The sequence below is a fragment of the Podarcis pityusensis genome (genome assembly GCF_964106645.2).
Source record: "Podarcis pityusensis genome assembly, chromosome: 12".
NCBI lineage: Eukaryota > Metazoa > Chordata > Lepidosauria > Squamata > Lacertidae > Podarcis > Podarcis pityusensis.
Window position 1 is genome coordinate 22,428,310 of NC_138037.1, and position 21,561 is coordinate 22,449,870.

Here is a 21,561-nt window from a genome sequence, read left to right on the forward strand (position 1 = left end):
CAACATATGGCTTCCCCTGTCCTAGTCTACTTGAGAGCTGACCCCATTGAATGCAACAGGACATTTTTCTGAGTAGACATGTATTGGATTACACAGTAAGGCTGCAGTCCTGAACACAAGTACTTGGGGGCCAACCCCAGTGGCTGCATTGGGACTTACTTTAAAGTAAACATCCCTAAACTGTTCTGCTAAACTATCTTCCTTTTGGGTAACATTTCTAATGCATAATTTGATCCATCAGTCAAGTAAATGGAAATAGTACAGTGAGGCCTCTAGCAAGCACATGTCCTAATAAGTGCTAGCAAAATATCCCTATAATGAGAATAATAATACTTTGAAGACATTCCACTCCACCAAGGATTAGATGGCACACCCTCTACTCTCCTGGCCAGCAAATAGTTTTGAGGGTTGGGATGCTTTAATCATATAACACTTACATTGCTAAGTGATGTACATAGGTAAAAAAACACAAGACAAACATATTTACATTCATGCATGGCATTTTAATGTAAATATATTTGTGTTTATCTGTCCGGGTGTCTATAGAAACTTTCTGTCCAACAATGAATAACTAAAGTCAGTAGCTGCTGGGAAATGGTTCATTTCTGGTGTGAAATATGCTTCATAAATTTCACTGCAATCATTAATATTAATAGTTAGCACAATATTTCTCCGTGACTTGATCGCTATAACTGATTGCTATCACGGTGTGCATATTGGGTGAGCTGGTAGCGTTCAAGTGTCATATTCCACCTTTCTCCATACATAAATTATTATGAAAGTATTATGCACTGCCGATGATCACTGGAATCCTCTCGCTGCCTCTTGCTTTGCATTACAGTGGGAGATATTGGAACCTGTTTGCTCTGCGAGAACTCATGGAAGTGCAAAGGGCAGGGTGGAAGAAAAGGATCTATTACAGGCTCAGAGTACAGTAATCCCACCCATACCTTTCTCTATGTGGTCATAAACTATTGTACAAGCTGCCTGGCTATAATGCTAGACCTTCTCCCTCTCTGCTCACAACCCCAAAATATTTAGAAGCTTTACTACCTCCGACTGTGGAGGCAGAGCATAGCCATCATGACTAGTAGAGACTGAGAAGAAGAAGAAGAAGAAGAAGAAGAAGAAGAAGAAGAAGAAGAGGAGTTTGGATTTGATATCCCGCTTTATCACTACCCTAAGGAGTCTCAAAGCGGCTAACAACCTCCTTTCCCTTCCTCCCCCACAACAAACACTCTGTGAGGTGAGTGGGGCTGAGAGACTTCAGAGAAGTGTGACTAGCCCAAGGTCACCCAGCAGCTGCATGTGGAGCAGTGGAGACGCGAACCCGGTTCACCAGATTACGAGTCCACCACTCTTAACCACTACACCACACTGGATAAGAGCCTTATCCTCCATGAATTTGTCCAATCAAGTGGGTCCTGCAACAAAATGTTGTATTGCGCCCCCAGACACTGACTGCTAGCTAGGCAGGTCCTCGGGGAGCAGGGAGTGTGGGCTGAATATGGCCACAACCTTTTTGGTTATCGTTATCTCAACGTTTGATGCAAAGATCCACTTATCAAACAGCCTGCCCACTGGAATATGCTGGAGCTCGCCTACCTGCTGGACCCACCAAGAGGTGGTTGCTGGACTCTGGTGTTGCCCATTGATTGTGGTTCCTGCTGGCCACCTGGTATGGAGCAATATGCCCAGTCCCCTGAGGCATTCCGTTCCTACCTCCTCCAGACCACCAGAAGGATACCTTTACTGCCTATGGATCCTGCCTAATGCCCACCCCACCAAAGAGTCGTGGCAGGTGCACACAAAAACCGCAACCAGCAAACATACCCTTGCTATAGGAAAGGCAGAAATGTTGGGGATAATTCAGACTAAAATTACCAAGTGTCCAAAAAGGTTATTTATGTATGCCACTACTGTGGCCCATGTTTTGTTAGCCCCAAAATGGAAAACGAGCGAGGTCCCAACTAAAGAAGAATGGCAACTTAAGCTGACAGAATATGCGCAGATTGCAGATTTAACATATAGAATAAGAGAACAAGAAGAACATGTGTTTAGAGAAGATTGGAAAATGTTTATTGAATATATGGGGGGGGAGTTGTGTACACTTCAGAATGCTGGCGGCATTAAGATAAATTCAACAGTGTAAATAAGTTTTGATGGATGTAATAATGGAATACTGAATGGTTTAGTTTTTGTAAAAATATGCAGGGATTTATGATATGCAAAATGAACCATGGAAAGAGAAGAAGGGAAGTCATTGATATTTTAAGGATGTTTAAATGAGTATTTTAAATTGTAAAACAAAATTATACAAAAATTATACAAAAAAAAGGAAAGGCAAAAATATAAACTGCAGTGTGAACAAAAATTATATATCTCCCAGTTCCATTAACCAGCCACAAACTATCATCCAAGCAAGAACAATTACAAAGGAGAAAGGGTGGGTGGGGAAGAAGGCTGTGTCATGGCCAAGCTGGCTTAAATAACCTAAGCATGGACCAGAGAAAGCAAGTCTTCCCTCTGGACCGTGCCCAAGCCCTGCCCACTGCAGCACAGCAGACACTCTAATTATCCTGCCTCCCCCCCAGCAGCCTCGTGCCAGGCTGGTAGCACAACTGGGGCGCTTCGTGGAGTGGCAGCAACTCAGGAACTGATGCTGCTGTTGGGGATTAAAGCTACTCCATCCTATTCATTTTTTTCTCTCCTTTCCCCCCCTCCCCCATTCCACTTGCAACTGCCATTCAGCACTGCAAGGTCACTGAGCATTCTCAGTCCTTACTTGCCTCTTTGGGGTGTTCCCAGCCCCTTAGGGATTCCCCCCACCCATAAAGATGGTTTGTTTGCAAGCGCTGGGGTTTCTCAAGTCTATGGGTACCTCTCTCCAGGTTTTGGCTACATAAGTAAATGCACTCACAGCCTAAACACTGGAAATGGCAGGAGCAACGCACAGTTACAGCACCTAGTCCTAGACCATGGGTAGGCAAACTAAGGCCTGGGGGCTGGATCTGGCCCAACTGCCTTCTAAATCCAGCCCGCAGACGGTCCGGGAATCAGCGTGTTTTTACATGAGTAGAATGTATGCATTTATTTAAAATGCATCTCTGGGTTATCTGTGGGGCATAGGAATTTGTTCATATTTTTTTTTCAAAATACAGTCCGGGCCCCCACAAGATCTGAGGGAGAGTGGACAAGCCCCCTGCTGAAAAAGTTTAGTGACCCCTGCCCTAGACTCACCTACAAGAGTTGAATGCTTGTGCCAGCATGCTCTAGTATAGAGGATCTGGCAGCAAATCTATTACCCTCCTTTAAATACTAGGGCCAACATCCCCCCCCCCCCGCATTTCATAAAACAGAGACCTTTCTGAATAGAGATCTGTGCTGGTTTTCAAAAAGTGAACCTCTAAATCATGTTCACACCCACGCCAGAAATTATTGCAGATATTATAGCTTTTTTACCCATTCCATTAATCATGTACATTTGCATTGCTATAGTTACATGCCTCTTTTGGAAGGAAGGACGGAACCATTTTGTACGTCACTTTTCCTCACAGGACACAATGAAAGATTAATAAAATAAATGGGGGGGGGAGAGAGACATTGAACACCAGTAAATACAGGAAGACACAGTTATGTCATTAATTCTGTTTGATGTATCTAAATTCAGACACTGCATGTAGACTCATCCTAAGCTACCTTTCAAGCAGAAAACTGTGGCATCAGAACGTTCCTTGAACAGTTAAAAATGGGTGGTTATTCAAGCTTGGTGTAAGAAGGCCTTGTTTGATCTGCAAAAGATTTGCTGCAAGACCCCTACTCTGGGTGAAACAGGTCTGAAGTGGAGTTCAAATCCCATGCAAACAATATAAAATAGGTGGTATTTGGGCGGGAAGGGCCTAAGTTTGGCGACAGAGCACCTACTTTGCATGCAGGGGGTCCCAAGCTCAGTTGTCTGTGCCTCACAAAGCAACGCTACAGAAGAATCACTTTACCACAGCAATGGAGGAACCTCAGACCTGGGGGCCAAATTCTGCCCTCTTAACATCTCTATCTGGCCCAGGTGACCCTGCACATGCCACACCCCCTTCTTCCCTAGCCACACCTTTCACTGGTCCTGCTTCACACTTTCCCTAGGTAATTTTGCTTGGTTGCAATGTGTCCTTGAGCTGTGGCAATGCCTCCTGCTTCCCTGGAAGGAGGAATGTGCATTGCGGAGCTGATTAATCCCCTGACTGGGTGGCTGCAAGGTAGCTTGCTGTACCAAGGTAGGAGTCACATGCATTGCTCTGCCTACTTTTGCCTCCAGCCTCACCCACCCTTGGCATGTGGACACAGAGGGTTGTCCACAAAAGAACAGAACCGCCCCCTGCCCCCCAAATAACCCTACAATGCTTCTGGCCGTCAGAAGAGACCATACTGGGTTAGAGGCCAACTAGTAGCCTGACTCAATATAAAGTACCTTAATTCTTGGTGTTTCTTCTGTCTTGTCAACCACAACCTCAGTCCTGTCTGTAAAAACAGAACAAAAATTGTACAGTGGTACCCCAGGTTAAGTACTTAATTCGTCCCGGAGGTCCGTTCTTAACCTGAAACTGTTCTTAACCTGAAGCACCACTTTAGCTAATGGGGCCTCCTGCTGCTGCTGCGCTGCCCGAGCACGATTTCTGTTCCCATCCTGAAGTAAAGTTCTTAACCTGAAGCACTATTTCTGGGTTAGTGGAGTCTGTAACCTGAAGCGTATGTAACCTGAAGCATATGTAACCCGAGGTACCACTGTACAGGCTTGAGTAGGCCCAGAAACTGTGTTCAGTACTACAATAACCTGAAAAGATTAAGAGGGTTTCTTTGAGAACGTGCAGAGTACACTCCCTCAATCAGATGGGAGGGTTTGAGGATATGACTCTCAACTTGCACAGACTCAGACCCCTGGCAGCCAATGCGGAGCCTGAGGGAAGCGGCCTCAAAACCCACCCTCCATTTTAGCCTTAGGCACAGGAGTGATGTGAGGCAAACTCTGCATCCGGGAGGGTAAGGTAAAGTTAAAGGACCTCTGTCCAGTTGAATTCAACTATGGGATGTGGCACTCATCTCGCTTCAGAAAGAGGGAGCCGGCGTTTGTCCACAGACAGCATGTGGCCAGCATGACTAAACCGCTTCTGGAGCAACAGAACACCGTGACGAGTGCCAGAGCGCACGGAAACACCATTTACCTTCCCACCTGTTTATCTACTTGCACTGGTGTGCTTTCCAACTGCTAGGTTGGCAGAAGCTGGGACAAAGCAACAGGAGCTCACTCCGTAGCGGGGATGCGAACTGCCGACCTTCTGATCGGCAAGCCCAAGAGGCTCAGTGGTTTAGTCCACTGTGCCACCCACTCCCTGAGAGGATGGGCAGAGGTGCCCCTGGGTGATTCTTCATGCCCATTCGTGGCTCCATGAATGGAGGGGGAAAGTAGGCAGAAGGGGAGGGAAAGAACTCTGCAGGAAACCATCATTCCTCCTTCCTAGAATGGAGAGCAGCAGCCCCTCCCTTTGAGTGCGCCCTGCTTGTCGCCATGGCACCCCCACCATTAGCTCCTGGCCAGCGTTGTTCCTCACAGCACTGGAAGAAGAGGAAAGATGGCCCAGTCCATATCTCTCCCCACCGTCCTCGTCCCTGAAGAAGAGGACATTGGTGCCACTGAGCGCGCACGGGCCCTGCAATCCACGCGGAGGCTGAGCATGTACCCCAACATCCTTGAGCTCCTGACACTGTATAACAGCTTTGATGAGTTGGAGCTGGACTACCGGTAACGCATCAGAGCTGCCTGCAGGGGGCGATGGGGAGGACGGGTGAAAAGGGAAGCGAAGCGAAGGCATTCTTCCTCTCTTCTCCTTCCTGTGAAGCTCTGTGGAGAATTCAAAAGCTTGCCTTTATATCTCACCGCCATTTTCTCCAAGTGGCTCAAGGAGGCGTGAAAATGATTCTCCCCCATTCTATCCTCAAACAACCCTGTGGGGAAGGCTAGGCTGAGAAGCTATGATTGGCCCCAAGTCAGTCAGCTTCATGGCAGTCTTACTGCCATACCACAATATAATACACCACATGTAAGACCCAATTGGGTCTGACTCTGGAGCAGATGCTGCTGGCTATTCATAGCTGCTAATTTGTGTTTTCCTTTTAAAAATATTGTTTTTATTTATTTATTTATTTATTTGAAATATATAACACTTAATTAAAAATATGTAGTTTACATGAAAAATAATAAAATTATAATAAAATTTCCTTAAAGCTAGATAAAAACCAAACAAAAGTATACACCGTATTTTTCGCCCTATAGGACGCACTTTTTCCCCTCCAAAAATGAAGGGGAAATGTGTGTGCGTCCTATGGGGCGAATGCAGGCTCCTTGGCTTCAGCGATAGCAATGTGAAGCCTCTGAAGGGAGGCTTCGCGTTGCTTTCGCTGAAGCCAGGAGAGTCTGCTCTTTGAGGCTGGCGGTGGGGGAAAGCAGCGCTTCCCCCCACCGCCAGCCCCACAAGCTGGGTCGAAAAGCCTGCAGGAGCCGCGCAGCCTTTAAAGAGCGCACCGCTCTTGGGGGCTTTTCCCCAAGGAGGGAGAAGGGACTGACTGGCTGAGTCAGTCCCTTCTCCCTCCTGTGGGCTTTTGCGGGAGATGGGGGAATTCCCCCACCTCCCGCAAAAGCACGCAGAAGCCGCGCGCTCTTTAAAGGCTGTGCGGCTTCTGCTGGCTTTTCTATGAGGGGGTTGAATTCCCCCACCTCGTAGAAAAGCCCGCAGGAGCCGTGCACCCTTTAAAGAGCGCGTCACTCTTGGGGGCTTTTCCCCGAGGAGGGACAAGGGACTGACTGGCCGTTTCAGTCCCTTCTCCCTCCTGGTCGAAAAGCCCGCAGGAGTCGCGCGCGGCTCCTGTGGGCTTTTGCGGGAGGTGGGGGAATTCCGCAACCTCCCGCAAAAGCAGGGAGAAGGTCTTGGAGTAGCGCACAGGCTGTGTGCAGCCTGTCCACTGCTCCCAGAGCTGCAGGGGGGGGGAATCATATTTTTTTCCTTGATTCCCCCCCCCCCCCCGAAAACTAGGTGTGCCCTATGGGCCTGTGCGCCCTATAGGGCGAAAAATACGGTATTCCAAATAAAACTGAACGGTGTTCAAAAGAGAGAGTTAATAATTAAAGAGTCAGAGTCTAGGAAGTCTGGATAAATATAATTTATAAGAGACCTTTAAAGGTCATTACTGTCTTATCTCAAACTACCTGAGAGTATGCATTCCAGAGGAGAGGTGCATATCTTTATTCTGTGCTGCATATTTTATGTTTGTGAGCCGCCGTGTGGTCCTCTTTTAAAGGAGGGGCAGTATATAAAAACTAGATGATAAATAAATGGAACATCTCGAATGAGACAGCTTCCCATATATTTCTTCAGTTGTTTTCCATTGAGTCATTGAGTACACGGAGCAATGGATCCAAACTACAAGAAAGAAGATTCCACCTAAACATTAGGAAGAACTTCCTGACAGTAAGAGCTGTTCAACAGTGGAATTTGCTGCCGGGACTTCCGGGTTGGCGCCATCGCCGAATGGCGGACTCCCTCCGAGCTCCGGAGGGAGCCTGCTCGGCAGGGGCTGGGTCCTACCGCACCGGCGATGCGGGGACCCTTAAAAACCACGGCCACGGAGGCCGTGGACATGGAGACTCGGCTGGCACCACTAGCGCCCTCCCGACTCGTGAAGGAGCCTTTTTAAAGGCTACGGATCGGGTGCCGGGGAGAAGCGTGGTGCTTTGAGTCCTCTGCTATCCCTGCCGAGCGCAGCCGCATGCCATCCGGCGGAGAGCGCTGACTTCTTCCATTGAAAATTCGGACTTCTTAACAACAACCCGTGAGTAATTTGGAAACCGGGTTTAAAAGGAGAGAAAAAAAGAAATTTTTTTTCGGATTGGACACGAGCGGGGGGGGATCCAAAAAGGAAGTCAGTCCCCTCCCCTATTGTAAACCTTCCAAAACAAGGACGGGGAAACCAAGGTCCAAAAAGATGTGTATTGCTGATTAAAACTAAGAATTCCACGATGGGGAACTATAAGAACTGTGCTGGAGGAAGAATCGAGGGAGAAGAAACGTAAACCCCCCCCCCGGGAACCGGGGTGATTGAAGAGAGAGCCTGGTGAAAAGAGTCGGAGATTTTGACAGCTGTCAAAGTAGCTGTCAAAGTCGGAAAGCAGAGAGGATTTTATTATGCGAACTTTCCTGGTTAAATTTGTTACAATTTGCTATAACTCGTTAAAACTTGGATACAAAATGGCGAAATCATGGATAACAATCGGACTTTTGGACTAGAGAAAACAAAGTTACAACAATCCCCCTAGAGGAGTTTTGGGACATTACAAAGATGGTCGCAAGTGGAAAAATACCATTGGAATTTTACAGGACTGGTTATCTTCTGGGAAAGCTGCAAAACGGAAATAATATTTTGTCTACAGGGTGTTTAGCTAAAGGAGACAATAGAATTTTCTATTGAAGAAAGGAAGGGACTGAACGCAAGTTTTCGTTCCTGAATAATAATAATCCCTGCAGAGTTACTAAGCTTCTGAATTAGAACGTTTCAGCAGCGGAACAAGAGGAAACTGGACTACAACTTGGAAAGAACAATGGGGGGAGTTTTATTAAAGATTTGAAGTTAAATGTTTTAAAAAATAATTATAAAAAGAAAAAGCCAACAAGGAATTGGGGGAAATAGGTGATTTATGGACTTTAAGAATTCCAGGCAGATAACATGGTTTGGTGGTCAGGGGGAAATTAAACCGGGGACAGGGGGGGGGAGAACTAAAATCCAAAGGCTTGTCAACTTTTTCTTCTGAATGAGCTTTTTTTTCATCTATTATACTTTTTATTTCTTATTTTTTATATTTCTATTGTGTGGGGTGTCTTTATCATTAAAAAAAAAGGGAAATTGTGGAATGAAAATGGGGTGGGCCCTGGGGAGAGAATTTTTGTCTTTTATTAAGGGTATTGATGAGGAGTGTATAAATTTTAAATTCGAATAATGGTCTAAACAAATTAAGTTTCAATTAGAACTGAGAGCTTGTGGAGCCAACAATATGAAAGGGGAATACGGTAGGGGTGGGGGAAGGGGGGAGTCCCGGAAAGTGGATGTATGAAAATAAGGCTTTGAATGTACTTTAATCCTTACTTTCCGTATTTTTGAAAATCTTAATAAATATCATTTAAAAAAAAAAAAAAGGAATTTGCTGCCAAGGAGTGTGGTGGAGTCTCCTTCTTTGGAGGTCTTTAAGCAGAGGCTTGACAACCATATGTCAGGAGTGCTCTGATGGTGTTTCCTGCTTGGCAGGGGGTTGGACTCGATGGCCCTTGTGGTCTCTTCCAACTCTATGGTTCTATGATTCTATGAGTCTTGGAACCAGAGAATTGTCCTACCAGCTATCCCTCAATTAAGTATTAAATAGCACAATGTACAGTATTGCAAATTCCGTCATACTGAACGACTACATGGATACTCCAGATTTAATTGGCAACTCCATGCTTCCCTGTGCAATTCCTGTGGCATCAGGCCGTTAGTATGTCCCATTAATGCTGTTCACCAGAGTTAGTTTCCTGGCATCTCCAGTTTATTCTCCCAGCGTAGAATGGTTTAAAACTGAATTGTATCTCTGAGCCACTTTCTGAACCAGCAAATGCCTCTATCATCCTTGCCATTAAAAATGAATGTTAAACTTTATCACATTGCTATTTAAAGAACTTGCAGATATGATGAGACTTACAAACAGGGAACACTTGCATGTTGCAGAAATGCGATCAGGGGAGTGGTTCTGAGAGATGTTAACGCAGAAGGCTATTTTTAAAAATCGAACTGGCATTTGTCCCCATTTTGCATTAAGAGTTCCCCCTGCAAATGAGCCAAGTTTAGCCTGGGTGACGTACACATTGACTCAGTCTCATTCTACAGCCAAGAGACTAAGCAGCTGCCTTGACCACCTGTTCCCTGTTGCTGGAAAATCCAGTCATGTTTAGAGTAGCAGCCACCTCCCGAAGATTTGCGTGTTGTCATTTCATCCACCTTGTTAACCTGGGCTTCCAAAACATTGCCACAATGGAAGTCCAGGGAAGGAAGTGGGGGACCCCTATAGTACAACTGAAGAGTGCACATGGCAGATGTAACCAAATGGCAATCCATCTGTGCTCCCCAGAGAAATAACATTTTGAAATCTAAACAGGGCTTAGCTTGGCCAGTGCCTTGATGGGAGACTGCTTAGAATCCCCTATGCAAGCTGCTTTGAAAGCGGGTGTGAGATAAAAGTGAGCCCAGTAACTGTGTGAGTGATGGGATTTCCTTCTAGAATTATTCATTATTGGGGAACATATATAGACCCTCTTTGGGAGTGTCACTTTTTTGCTCCCCAAAATTTAGAGGGAAAACTCTGTAGCAGGGAGCTTTCTGTACTTTGTGGAGGATCCCCGCACAATTTAAGACCCTGATCTATGCTCTACATTGTGCAGGCAGCTTCCACAAGTAAAGGAGAAGAGACTGCTGGATCAGGCCAATGGCCTATCTAGTGCCGCATCCTGTTTTCACAACGGCCAACCAGATGTCTCTGGGAAGCCTGCAATCTGCATCTGAACATCAGAGAACTCCCCGCTTTTACAGTTTCTAGCAACTGGTATTCAGAAGCATGTAGGTTGGTGGCCATGATTGCCTCCTGTGGCAGTGAGTTCCATAGGTTAACTATGCTTTGTGAAGAAGTACATTCTTTTATCCTGAATCTTCCACCTTCAGCTTCATTGGATGTCCACGAGTTCTGGTGTTATGTGAGAGAAAGAAAAACGTTCCTGTATCTACTTCCTTGCTGCTGTGCAAAATTTTTATAGACTTCTGCTTCAGAAGTTCACCCTCCAGCTCATGATCAATAGGGAGCGGAACGGAGCTTCACGTGCCTGTCCCCTCTCTTGCATTGCTTTTACACATGAGTAAAACACCTGAGCGAGGCAATAACTTAAAAGCTTAATGGGTAGTTTAGCAGATTATTGCTACTTTAAGCTTCACATTTGTTCGGTATAATATCTTTGCTGTTTCAACTAACTATATTTCAACAAAAAATTCCATAGGCACACGATTTCAGATAACCTGAAAATAGGTTTTGGGATCTCAGATCATGCTACGCAAACAGATACAAGTGAAATAGGAGATATAAAGGTCTTTATAGAAACGACAAGAACTTTATTACAGGTAAGCTGTTTTCTGCCCATCTCTCAAGCAGAGCTTTGCTGGAATACATATGTGGCACTGTAGCTATTTACATGGGACGCAGGTGGCGCTGTGGTTTAAACCACTGTGCTGCTTGGACTTGCCAATCAGAAGGTCGGTGGTTTGAGGCCCCGCAACGAGGTGAGCTCCCTTTGCTCTGTCCCAGCTCCTGCCAACCTAGCAGTTCGAAAGCACACCAGTGCAAGTAGATTAATAGGTACTGCTCCTGCAGGGAAGGTAAATGGTGTTTCCGTGCACTGCTCTGGCTTCGCCCAAAGCGGCTTAGTCATGCTGGCCACATGACCTGGAAAAACTGCCTGCGGAAGCAGACAAATGCCAGCTCCCTCGGGCTGTAAAGACAGATGAGCACCGCAACCCCAAAGTCATTCGCAACTGGACTTAAGTGTCAGGGGCCCCTTTACCTTTACCTTTAGCTATTTACAAAGAGTAGTCAGTTCTTGTTTTGTGCCAACAACAGCCATTTTTAACCATTCTAATTTAACATCTGCATTCATTCTTGCTTCAGAAATCTTGGCTATTTTTTTCATTCCTTTCATTGTCAAAGTCCTTATTGCCACTATTATCAACCATAGAAAGTGAGATCAAACTGTTTATGAGGCATGTGTGCACAAGCCTAGGGGAAGCTAGGCTCATCCTTGTAATGCTAAGCCTTAAAACTTGTAATGCTTAGCTATTAGCCCAGGTGTGAGAAACCTCTGGTCTCCTCCAGATGTTGCAGGACTACATTTCACATCATCCCTGACCGTTGGCCATGCTGCCTGGGATTGATGGGAGTTGTAGTCCAACATTATCAGGGTGCCCCAGGCTCCCTATCCCTGGTTTTCACTGTTCTGTCCAAACTAACCCACTGAAACAGGTATGCAATTATGGCAGGTGTCTGGGTATGGTTGTATTGGGTTAAGACGCCCCTTCCCAGGCCAACTTCATTGAGATTACACACAGACTGGCACAGACTGTGTGTGGTGCTGTTCATTTAGTGTGCTGAAACAGCTTGTTTGGTAGCTCCATTCTGTTCAACAGCCACATAATAAATCATTTTGAATGAGCGTGCCATTAATCCTTTTGTATTTTCAGTTCACAGACAGGCTCTACAATGATTTTGCTATGTACCGAAAGATCCTTAAAGCACAGTATGAGGAAAGAATACAGGAAGAGGCAACCAAGCTCTGGCTAGCCATAAATGACAGGCTAAAATACATTGATGACTTTTACAAGCAGGTACAGGGCAACTTTCCTCATTCCACTTCAAGCATCAAAGTGCTGAAGTGTAAAGCATCAATGCGTAATCTGTGTGAAGGTTTTGTGTTTGCTATTTGGTTAAAGCAGTGTGTGTGTGTGTGTGTGTGTGTGAGAGAGAGAGAGAGAGAGAGAGAGAGAGAAAGAGAGAGAGAATATTATATGCTGGCAGCTAGCATGCAATACAGAAAGCACATTTACACCACCATTACCCTGTAATTCCCTCGCTGTGATATAAAGCACTATAGAACTCAGCCTAAGAACCAGCCCCAAACTGGAGCTCTTTTTTGTTGTTGGCAGGGTGGTGAGAGAGAGATTGTTGAAAGGGTCTCCCCTTCTTTTTCCTTTCCTCTCTTTTTAAAATAAGTGATTACATTTATATGTTTTTGTTTATTTAAAAAAAAACAGCCTTTCAGTTTGGGCATGTGTTACAGCAATTGTCAGCACAATCCACTGTTCACTGCTTAATCAAAAATAAGCATGAGCTGAGTTCCATAAGGCGTAGTCTCAGGTTAGTTTCCGTAAGGTGCTCTGCACCATTATTCTGCAATGTTCCAATTGCATCCAGAACAGTGGGATATACACTATGGAAATGATCCAGGGATTGATTGTGCTGAGCCCCAGCAGAGCCAGCACAGGCAGCTGAGCCCTGGCAAGCCCTGGGCATGGTCTGATATCTGCAGGGTTCATGTGCAGTCAATGCTGACACAGCAGGGGACCGGATAGAACAGCCGCCTGGTCCCTCCCTGACCAGAGAACAGGATGCTGTGGGCTTGTGGCTCCACCTAAAGGCAATCCATTGTAACTGCTTCTACTGTACCAGTCACAACCTTTCTCCAGAACTTGTGTGCTTGGGTGTTGCAAGGGCTAAAGGTGTTGGAAGAGGCAAAAACACACCTGAGGATTGTACCTTTGCTCCAAAGAGCAAAGATAACGATGGAATTGCTTTCCTTCCTTCCTTCCTTCCTTCCTTCCTTCCTTCTTTCCTTCCTTCCTTCCACATTCTCTCCTTCCTTCTTGTTGCATTTCTGTCTCACCTTTTTCTCCAAGGAGCTCAAGGTGGTGTACACAGTTCCTCCCCCCATTTAAGCCCCACAACAACCCTGAGAGGTAGGTTAAGGCTGAGAGGTAGTGATCACCCAGTGAGCTCCATGGCTGAGCAGTAATTTGAACCCTGATCTACATGCCCTAGTCTGACACTCTAGCCACTGTACCACATTAGCTTGAATACGTCTTTTTTATTTTGAAATTTACAGTTGGGCAGCTGCTTTTTTATAGGGACCAACCAAAACGTCCTAAGAAAGGCACTGCCCAACAGTGGACTTTGAAACATTTGCTTACGGGCTTTGCCTTTTACCGTTTTGATAATCCGTAAAAAGTTAAATCTCACCCTTCAATTACAGAAAGAGGAGAAAATGCGATATAGCTACCAGCAACAACTATGTGATGCACTTGCAATTCTCAAAACAAACTATACAGTGAGTTTTTGAATTATCGCTACTGTGTATATTTTATTTATCTGATGTAGCGCGGGTGCAGCACACCCTGGTTTGCTTGGTTAAGGAACTCAGAGTTGGAATGCCCCAGCTAAAAACCTGGCCCCGTGAGACAGGGCACAAAAAGACAGGTGCAAACGTCATACAAGCAGATGTGATATCTTTGTGCAGGCTTTGGGATTCACCCCTGCTCCCGGCTGAGCTGTTTGTAAACAGCAGAAGCAGCTACTGGTACTGGAACGCAGGTGCTCCCCACCTATCCCTTTCACCTATCTGATCATAGCTGGTCATATAGTTGTAGAGTTGGACCAAATAGATCATCTAATCCAACCCCCTGCAATGCAGGAATCTTTCGCTCCACCTGGGGCTCAAACCCATGACCCTGAGTCTCATGCTCTATCAACTGAGCTGTCCGTCCAGACACATCCCTCCCTTCCCCCACACCCTTCCTCTGCTACCCCTAACTACTGAAAGAAAGCAAGAAGTTTGCTTTTGTAGGTAGCTGGCATACACTGTGTGCCCAGGTAGACTATGGTGTCCATTCCCCTGTTCTCCTCCCAAAACTGCAATTCCCAAAGCTCTCTGTGAAGAATCTGGGAATCATAGCTCTGGGAGGAGAATTGTGGGGCGGCCTACTGATAATGCTCAGCACCCTAAACTACAGCTCCCAGGATTCTTTGGGGGAAGCCATGGCTGTTTAAAATGGCACCATAGTGCTTTAAACGTAGGGTGCGGATGTAGCCAAAGTCAGGCATGATTTAGTGTTACAAAAACCAATCCAGCTGTTGCTGCTGTGCCTTCTGACTGCGATCAAGTGCTTTGTGTCTCTCATTAATGCTCCTCTTTCCTTGGCAGAAATATTTCTTACTTGACCCATCCGAAGAAGGTGGAGAAACCGTACTTTCAAAGTTACAGATACTGAGGGGCAAGCTTGAGGAGCAGGCTGCTACAATTGAAAATTTGGAGGCAGAGGTAACGAGGCTTAAACAAATGTCCCCTGAAAAGGTAGGTTTTCCAAAGCCTTTAGCACATGGATGTGGGCTTCCAAATGCTGTTGTTATTGTTTGTTGCATTTATAGCTCACCTTTTCCTCCAAGGAGGTCAAAGTGGCTTACCGGGTTTCCCACTCCTCATTTAATCCCCATTGCAACCCCGTAAGGTAAATTAGACTTAATGGCCCCAAGTCACCCAGTGAGCTTCATGGCCAAGTGGGGATTTGAACCCTGGTCTCCCAGGTCCTAGTCATATCAGTCTGCCTCAGGACACCCATTCAGATCCCCACAGGAAGCTGCACTTAATGCAGAATGCTGCAGTACAATTGCTGACAGAAGTGAGGCCTTGTCAGTGTATGACATTTGTGCTCAGAGATCTGCACTGGTTGCTGATTTACTACTGGGCCAAGTTCAAGATGTTCTTTGTATATACAGTGATACCTCGGGTTACATACGCTTCGGGTTACATACGCTTCAGGTTACAGACTCCGCTAACCCAGAAATAGTACCTCGGGTTAAGAATTTTGCTTCAGGATGAGAACAGAAATCGTGCAGCGGCGGCACAGCAACAGCAGGAGGCCCCATTAGCTAAAGTGGTGCTTCAGGTTAAGAACAGTTTCAGGTTAAGAACCAACCTCCGGAACGAATTAAGTACTTAACCCGAGGTACCACTGTAAAGCCCTTAACAACTTGGGACTAATTTACCCACGTGTGCCCACTCAACCACTCTGATGAGCGGAATTGGCACTACAACAGGGACCACATAATACCCGTTCCACATTTTTAAGGATTCAGTCGTTTAGTGTGGCAGTGTGGGAATGTTGTGGATAGTAGGGAGGATATATTGATTAAATATTATCCTTCCTTACTCGCGCTAGTGAGCTAGTACCAGAGCACATTCCCTTGCACATTGCTGGAAGCAAGTTGACGGAATCGTTAGAATCGTTTGAGTTAAGCAATCCAGTCTGGCTTGTCCAGATTGGATTGTTCCTGGTAAATTTCCCCTTTAGTTCTCTCTTAAAAACAAGGATGACACAACAGTCTTCTTCTAAAAGTAATGATAAAGTTTACTTACATTCAGTTCACAGTATTGTCCTGAAGGCAGGCTTTAATCTTGTAGTCACAGTTACAGTTGTAGAGGAAAGAAGTCTGAGCTAGGCCTCACACTTTCTATCTTGCGGCTTCCATCCTCTGTAAGGATGAGCCATGTGCTGCTGGCTAAGAGCCAGCAGAGGAGTCCAAAAGATGAAATGGGGAAAAGGCGAAAAAGTCAAAATAGGAAGATAGCTGCTTGACTGGCCCTTTTATAGGGTCTGCTAGGGCCACGCCCATCTACCTGGTCACACACAGGGGGAGGAGGCTCCAGAACAGGTTTGAGAGGAGCTCCCTGTCTGGAGCAACATTCCCCTGCGTGTCCACTCTAGGAAACAGGAAATGTTGTATTTGATTGCTACAATGAATGATACATCCTACAGGCAGCACCTGGTGCTGGATAGGCAGAGTAGGCCTTGGTCTGTGGGCCCTACGCCTTTTAGGGGCCCCACAACAATGGATCAGAATAATATTGATTTGATCTTGAAATAAAATTACAATCAAGCTTTCTTAGTTCAGTGTGAGGGGGGCCCTGAGATTTTTGACTGCCATGGAACTCCCTGCCTGTTGAGACCAAGCCTCTGCTGAACTCCTTTCGGCACCTGCTAAAAACCTCTTTGTTGAGACTAGCCTACCCAGATGCTTAGAAAGTTAAGGTAATTTTAATCTTAGTATTTTAACTTTTGTATGTTTCAAAGTATGGTTGCAGGTTTTTCTTGATTTTATTGTTTTATCTTTTTGTAAACCGCTTTGAGGTTGTTGTGTTTTAAAAAATAATCAAGCAGTGTATAAATTGTATGAAATAAATAAAATAAAAATAAATAAGAGTAGCTGTTAAACATTGTTAGTGTAGAAAGGAAAATGTATTTCCCTCTAGGACTGTGAGTTGCTACAGGGGGAGCATTGCATAGTCGTAGCTGTACCTATGTTATTCTAATGATACTCCATTATGGAAAGTCTTTGGACTGGGTTGTCTGCATGGTGAATTGGGTCTCAGTCCTGTTTCTAAACGATAGATGATTAAATAGCAAATGTACCCTAAATTTCATCAAAGGACTCAACAAGTCATACTAAGGTTTAAAGAGGAAGTTTTTAAGCACTTTCTTATAACATACAGTTTTGCAGTGAGTAAATTGCAGCATGAAGTTAGCAACTCAGAAACTACATAGGGTGATAAAGCTTTGAAGCCTCCAAACGATGTACATTCATATTTCGTATCTATCTTCTAAGCCAGGTTGGCAAGTTTTACCTTTCCGGCACCGCAGAAGCAAGTCCCCGCGCTGTGCCAGTTTAGCACAGCGCGCAGGGACTCACCAAGCGGGCGGCTCAGTTCAGGGGCGGCTCGTGGGCCTGTTAAACGACCCCCATGGGCCGCTTGTGGTCCATGGGCCTTAGGTTGCCGACCTCTGTTCTAAGCAAAAAAAAACCTGTTGCTGTGGGCAGATGGTAGGGAGAGCCTCACCACAAAGCCTTCCTCCCAATCTGTGACAAATAGCTGCAGAATGCTGCAGAAAACCCTCCCTTTGCTCATTTTGATAGTGTCCTTGCTGCAGCAATGTTAATTGTTTTATTTACAGTTCTTATTTATGACAGATGGTGGCGCTAGAGCTATAGATTCACCATTTAAAGCCCACAAAACAGAAGCCATAGCACAACTAGATTTTAGAGAACTGTCTCTTACAAACAGACCACATTTGATTGTAAAACATATTTTTTCAATCTGTGCAAATAATAGATTACAAATAGTTGCTGTTGTTAATTATGATGGTGCTGGCGACAAGCATTGTTTTCAGTATTAGTATTACTATTATTACTGTTATTATTATTGATATCCCCTTCCTCTCCTCCCACCACTGCCCCCATATACTCTCGCTCTGCAGCAGATTGGGGGGGGGGGGGAATGTGGAGCGCTGCTCTAGAGAGGGGGATCAATTTTGCTATATAGTAGAATTATAGAATTGCAGAGTTGGAAGGGACCACAAGGGTCATCCAGTCCTACCCCCTGCAACACAGGAATCTTTTGCCCAACATGGGGCTTGAACCCACAACCCTGAGATTAAGTGTCTCATGCTAGTAGTAGCAATAATAATCTATATGCCTCTTTTTAGCCCAAAGGCCCCCAAAGTAATATGCAGCGGAATTCAAGGCAATAAGATAACAAGATAAAATTAATTTCAGTTATGATCCTTGTGGCTCACAGCACAGTGAGCTGTTGATGCGTGAGTTCTGCCACAGCTAAGGAGCTAGCCTTTTAAGCCTCTTAAGTCCTGAAACAGTTCTTTAAAAGATCCTTTGAAACCGTGGATTTACTGTGTAACCACATAGAGTGGAACAATGTCTCAGGGGACTTTTGACTAATCGTTTCTTTGTACTGTGTGATGTTTATTAACACCCTCTGGCAGATCCTTAACTGGAGAAATCCTAGAGGGTTTGGGGAAGTACCGTATTTTTTGCTCTATAGGACGCACTTTTTCCCCTTCAAAAATTAAGGGGAAATGTGTGTGCGTCCTATGGAGCGAAGACACCATAGCCCTGCAACCCTCTCCAGCTGGGAGAGTGCGCACAGGGCTAAAGAAGCAGCCCGCAACCCTCTCCCGGCTGGAGAGGTGACGCGCGGCTATGGCAGGAGCCTCTATAGCCGCGCGTCACCTCTCCAGCCGGGAGAGCGTGCGTGGGGCTAAAGAAGCCCCCCGCGACCCTCTCCCGGCTGGAGAGGTGATGCGCGGCTATGGCAGGAGCCTCTATAGCCGCGAGTCACCTCTTCAGCCGGGAGAGCTCGCGGGGGGCTAAAGCAGCCCCCCGCGACCCTGTCCCGGCTGGAGAGGTGACGCGCGGATATGGCAGGAGCCTCTTTAGCCGCGCGTCACCTCTGCAGCCGGGAGAGCGCGCGTGGGGCTAAAGAAGCCATAGCCCCGCGACCCTCTCCCAGCTGGAGAAGTGACGTGCGACTATGGCAGCAGCCTCTCCGCTGCGCCTTTCCGCTGCTCCCTGACCTCCTCTTTGGGGCTGGTGGTGGGCTTCCCCCTGCCAGCCCCAAAGAGCAGGTTGAAAGGAACCTGAAGCCTGGAGAGCAAGAGGGGTCGGTGTGCACCGACCCCTCTCGCTCTCCAGGCTTCCAAGGTAGCCGCCTGAACGCACCTTAAATGGCACCTTGTTTTAGAGTGGGAAAACAAGAGGGGGAAAATTCTCCCTCTCTCTGCGCAGCGCCTCCTGCCGCTACTCTGAAGGGGCACTGGGCAGAGAGGGGGAGAATTTTTTTTTCTTGTTCTCCCCCCTCTAAAACAAGGTGCGTCCTATTGTCCGGTGCGTCCTATGGTGCGAAAAATACGGTATTTGGAGGAGTTAAATAAAACAAAAAGGAATTGTGTAAAGTCCAATGAAGCAACTAAGTAAGAACAGTTTTTTGAAACTCATGGCCTATACCAAGGGGGGGGGACGATGGTAGGGACTCACTTTAAATTGCCTGTTATGAGCCCATGTGCTTTTGGAGGGTTACCGGTATATACCAATTTTAGCTTCAATAATTGATGCTGCTTCCTAAATAATTGTAATTATTTCTAAAGAAGAACAGCTGCAGATTAATATAATGGATGACTTCTCACATCTCTGCATTTTGGCCACTGATTCCCATAGACCTGAATGGATGATCACTGTGATCATCACCTACTCCTGTACTTACATGATCGTCAGCACTTAGAATTTACACAAATGGACAGTATATAGTACCATCCAGAGATGGACAGTATACAGATGATGGTGGTGGTGGTGGTGGTGGTGGTGGTGGTTGTGGTGATGATGGTGGTGGCTTTTTATTGTAAACTGTGTTTTATTATCTGTGCCCAGAGAACTTGGATAGCATACAGATGATGAAGATAAAAATATAACCTTGAAACAGTCCTTTTGATTTCAATAGGATTAACTCAATAGCAGAACTCTGTGTACAGCAATATATGTATATCCTACTTCACATCCCAACCCTAAACATATTTTACTTGGAGTTAGTCCTATTTTGTTCAGTAGCACTTCCTTCTAAGCAAGTGTGTTTGTATTTTAACGTAAGTTACTCAGATTCTCCTACAAATTATTCAACTTGTTCAGTTCTGGTTTGCAACCAGTTAAGCCAATGCAGCCATTTCACAACATGGGAGAGAACTGTAAACCATTCCATGGTCTGAGCTGATCATAATGACAACATATACCAGACATAGCAGCGTTCTGAGCCAGCATTCGACACCCAGGTGTGTTCTGATAGAAACACCTTGTGGCTGAGACAGCCATGTGAGCCGCCGTGGGAAATTATTTGAGGCGATGAGTAGGAATCCCCATATGTCATAGACTGGGCAGTTGAAGAGGAATGGTGGAGACCGCCTCCCCAGGGGCCTTCCAGAGAGGAGGAAGGGGCAGATAGTATAGATCTAGAGGGCACAGGTCACACCCTAGGAGAAGAAGAGGGAAGAAGTTGGGAAATAATGGAATACGAGGAGCAGGAACCAGGTAGCATAGAACAGGCAGAGCCTGAGCAGCAGCTGACTGACACACTGACACTTGAGAGTACAGTGGTACCTCGGGTTACAGACGCTTCAGGTTACAGTCTCTGCTAACCCAGAAATAGTACCTCGGGTTAAGAACATTGCTTCAGGATGAGAACAGAAATTGCGCAGTGGGCAGCAGGAGGCCCCATTAGCTAAAGTGGTACCTCAGGCTAAGAAGAGTTTCAGGTTAAGAACAGACCTCCAGAATGAATTAAGTTCTTAACCCGAGGTACCACTGTATCCCAGGACCTGTTCCCTCCCCAAAAACCAAGTTGAAAATAGCAGAGAAGAGGGCTCAAAGGTTGGTGGCACTTAACAGCCGCCGTAGGAGGTAAGAGGAGTCTGAGGGATAGGAAGTGCAGAGAAGAGGAGGTGGAGCTTCACTCGAGGCAACGTCAGATAATGAACGGTGTGGATGGAATTTTGCCCTGGTAATTCTAATAATAAAAAGGAACTGAAAAGCTCGCTTTCCCCCTGTCTCTCTGCTTTACTGGGCAGGTGGCCAGTAGCCACCGACAGCACCCTGACACCAGGGATAGCAATAAAATTAATTGATTAATAAAATTAACCAAATAAACCAGACTCTTTGAAAAGTTGGTGCTGCACAGAGCACAAGTCCGAATGCAAGGGACAGCCACCCACTTTCCCCTGCACTTGAATCTTGAGGCCAGCCTCAGCTTGGTGGCAAAGTTGCACTGCTAGATTGTAAGCAAGTTTAAGATTTTGTGATGGGGCTTTGCATAAGTATAGGGAAGTGGGGCCCTACCACCGGGCCTGCCCCCAAAGTTGTGTCCCTTCTTCCAGCTCCAACCAGTTCCTTCTTGCATGGCTGATCTCTGGTGCATACCTTGGCTGCATGAAGGTTCCCATCTTACATGTGCTGCATGCATAGCCAGGGGTAGGGGGGAGAGCTTGGTTGCTGGATGTGACCCCATTCAT

General features: G+C 46.0%; 1 protein-coding gene and 1 long non-coding RNA gene across 2 annotated transcripts in view; one reads left to right on the forward strand and one right to left on the reverse strand.

The window, feature by feature from the left end:
• The window catches only part of LOC308459317, a 28,686-nt gene extending 12,307 nt beyond the window's left edge, over positions 1 to 16,379 (reverse strand). Inside the window, exon 1 of the long non-coding RNA XR_013977996.1 lies at positions 16,074 to 16,379. This is a non-coding gene — a long non-coding RNA (uncharacterized lncRNA). The remainder of the gene's footprint in view (positions 1 to 16,073) is intronic.
• The window catches only part of LOC308459272 (uncharacterized protein C10orf67 homolog, mitochondrial), a 49,570-nt gene continuing 33,535 nt past the window's right edge, over positions 5,527 to 21,561 (forward strand). The window contains exons 1-5 of the mRNA XM_080974458.1: positions 5,527 to 5,791; positions 11,115 to 11,235; positions 12,349 to 12,492; positions 13,914 to 13,988; positions 14,862 to 15,011. Of these exons, the coding sequence (XP_080830584.1) occupies positions 5,622 to 5,791; positions 11,115 to 11,235; positions 12,349 to 12,492; positions 13,914 to 13,988; positions 14,862 to 15,011 (660 nt within the window). The 5' untranslated portion in view covers positions 5,527 to 5,621. The remainder of the gene's footprint in view (positions 5,792 to 11,114; positions 11,236 to 12,348; positions 12,493 to 13,913; positions 13,989 to 14,861; positions 15,012 to 21,561) is intronic.